The sequence below is a fragment of the Suncus etruscus genome, chromosome 17, assembly GCF_024139225.1.
Source record: "Suncus etruscus isolate mSunEtr1 chromosome 17, mSunEtr1.pri.cur, whole genome shotgun sequence".
Classification (NCBI taxonomy): domain Eukaryota; kingdom Metazoa; phylum Chordata; class Mammalia; order Eulipotyphla; family Soricidae; genus Suncus; species Suncus etruscus.
The window spans coordinates 68,711,225-68,713,816 of NC_064864.1; the positions used below are offsets into that span (position 1 = coordinate 68,711,225).

A 2,592-nucleotide genomic window follows, 5' to 3' on the forward strand; every position below is an offset into this window, starting at 1 on the left:
TTAATTCTCAGATAGTGCCAATCAGAATCATGTTGGCCAATATAAAGTTCACAAATATCTAGTATATGATACTTAAGATTAGCTTTAATTCTTTCTAAAAGTGAATGATTGATTAGTTTCTTTGTAAGCAAGGCGAAAAGCAAGTCTTGTGAGAACCCAACTAACTTTTCCAATATGAAACAGAGCAGCCAGGGCATGAAAAATAAAAAGCCTATAAATCACACAGAAGGTGCTAAACGAAAGAGCATCCATACAGATGATCCTTCTCCCCTCAGAACCCAGACAGACACCAGCCAGGGTCTGAGCTCAGGGGTGGAGCATATGAGTCATACGTCTAGGTCTCTGGGTTCAACCATTGGTACCCCCCAAAAAAGACCACTGAGTCAGAGAGGCCACACCGTTCTCACATTACACAACACGCAACAGGTTTAGAAAAGACATTCCATGTTGTATAAACTGCAACAAAAATAATATATATATGTTTTTCAAACGTCCTTGGAGACTTGGGGAGTGGGATGTGCCTCACTCGGGGTCGGAAGGGCCGTCGGGGAGCAGAGGGCCAAGCTGGCCAGTGTTGCCTCAGAAGGACAAGATGGTCTTGTTGATGATCTCCACCGATTCCCGTATCTCGTCCTCCTTGATCACCAGCGGGGGCGCCAGCCTGATGATGTCGCCATGGGTGGGCTTGGCCAGGAGGCCGTTGTCACGAAGGCGCAGACACACCTTCCAGGCGTCATAATCTATGGCAGATCGTCAGAAGTGAACAGTCAGACACAAGTAATCAGACATGAACACTCGATACTGCTACAGGGCATGCAGGCGAGGGAAGGCATGGAACAGCAGGCACACATGGGGTAAGGGGTTTCTGAGCAGGGAGATTGTTTGGTTCAGTCTTAAAAATTGAGTTCCGGGCCCGGAGAGATAGCATAGCGGTGTTTGCCTTGCAAGCAGCTGATCCAAGACCTAAGGTGGTTGGTTCGAATCCCGGTGTCCCATATGGTCCCCCGAGCCTGCCAGGAGCTATTTCTGAGCAGACAGCCAGGAGTAACCCCTGAGCACAGCCGGGTGTGGCCCAAAAACAAAACAAAAAAAATTGAGTTCCATGGGGCCGGAGTGATAACAAAGCAGTAAAGCATTTGCCTTGCACACAGCCCACCCGGGATGAACGGGTTCAAACCCGAGCATCTTTTTTTTTTTTTTTGGTTTTTGGGTCACACCCGGCGGTGCTCAGGGGTTACTCCTGGCTGTCTGCTCAGAAACAGCTCCTGGCAGGCACAGGGGACCATATGGGACACCGGGATTCGAACCAAACACCTTTGGTCCTGGATCGGCTGCTTGCAAGGCAAACACCGCTGTGCTATCTCTCCGGGCCCAAACCCGAGCATCTTATATGAAGCCCTGAGCCTGCCAGGAGTGATTGTTTTTTTTTCAGGAGTGATTTCCGACTGCAGAGCCAGGAGTAAGCCCTGAGCACCTCCAGGTGTAGCCCAACCCCCTCCCCCCCAAAATTAAGTTCCATGGCCATAGCAAAAGCACAGCATGGAAGACTTTTACCTTGCATGTAGCTGATCTGGGTTCAATCCCAAAAAAACAAAAAACAAAAATCTTTTAATAAAACCTTTTTCATAAATCAATCAATCTAAAACACCAGTTACAAAGCAGCTGAAATTATTGCTAACTGTGGCCTTTCTTTTTTTGGGGGGGGGGAAGAGGGGTTTGGTTTTTGGATCACACCCGGTAGCACTCAGGGGTTACTCTTGGCTCTACGCTCAGAAATCACTCCTGGCAAGCTCGGGGGACCCTATGGGATGCCAGGATTCGAACCACCGTCCTTCTGCATGCAAGGCAAACACCTTACCTCCATGCTATCTCTCTCTTTAAACATACACAGAATCACTCAGGGGTTACTCCTGACTCTGTTCTCAGAAATTACTCCTGGCAGCCTAGGAGGACTATATGAGATGACAGAGATCGAATCCCAGTTGGCTGCATGCAAGGTAAACACCCTCACTACTGTGCTTTCATAGCTCCAGCCCCATAGCTAGGTTTATTGTTTAATGTATCTTTATTACTGAGGTTTTCTTCATACACAAAAGACTTAAAGCAGAGGAGAAAGGGACAAGAAGAGAGTATGAGAGGGGCAGCTCAGGACTATACTTTTCAGAAATTTTTTTTTTGTTCTTTTTTTCTTTGAGCTACTCCCAGTGGTGCTCAGGGATTACTCCTGGCTCTGTGCTCAGGAATCACTCCTGGTGGTGCTCAGGGAACCCTATGGAATGCAGGGATTGAACCTCAAATAACTGCATGCAAGGTCAGTGCCCTCCACACTGTGCTATGGCTCTGTTCCTCAGAGATCATTTCTAGTGTTTGTTACCAAAGAAACAAGCTCAAAGGCCAGACCCCAACCTGGAAGGAGAGACTCTGATGAGCACCAGCATTAGGGCCAGCCCACATACCCTTGGTCTCCCGGATGACAATGGCATTGAGCAGCCCCTTCCCCCTCACGGCCGTCACAATATCCGATGGCAGCTTCATGAGCTCCTTCCTCAAGACTTCGCCCATATTCTCGGCATTTTCCACAAGATTTTCTTC

The 2,592-nt window shown here is 48.2% G+C and overlaps 1 protein-coding gene across 1 annotated transcript in view; it reads right to left on the bottom strand.

The window, feature by feature from the left end:
- Positions 1–246: 246 nt before the first annotated feature.
- The window catches only part of OAT (ornithine aminotransferase), a 19,240-nt gene continuing 16,894 nt past the window's right edge, over positions 247–2,592 (bottom strand). Inside the window, exons 9-10 of the mRNA XM_049764485.1 lie at positions 2,457–2,592; positions 247–740 (exon numbers count right to left, since the gene is read on the bottom strand). The exon at positions 2,457–2,592 is cut by the window's right edge and continues 9 nt beyond it. Of these exons, the coding sequence (XP_049620442.1) occupies positions 580–740; positions 2,457–2,592 (297 nt within the window). The 3' untranslated portion in view covers positions 247–579. The remainder of the gene's footprint in view (positions 741–2,456) is intronic.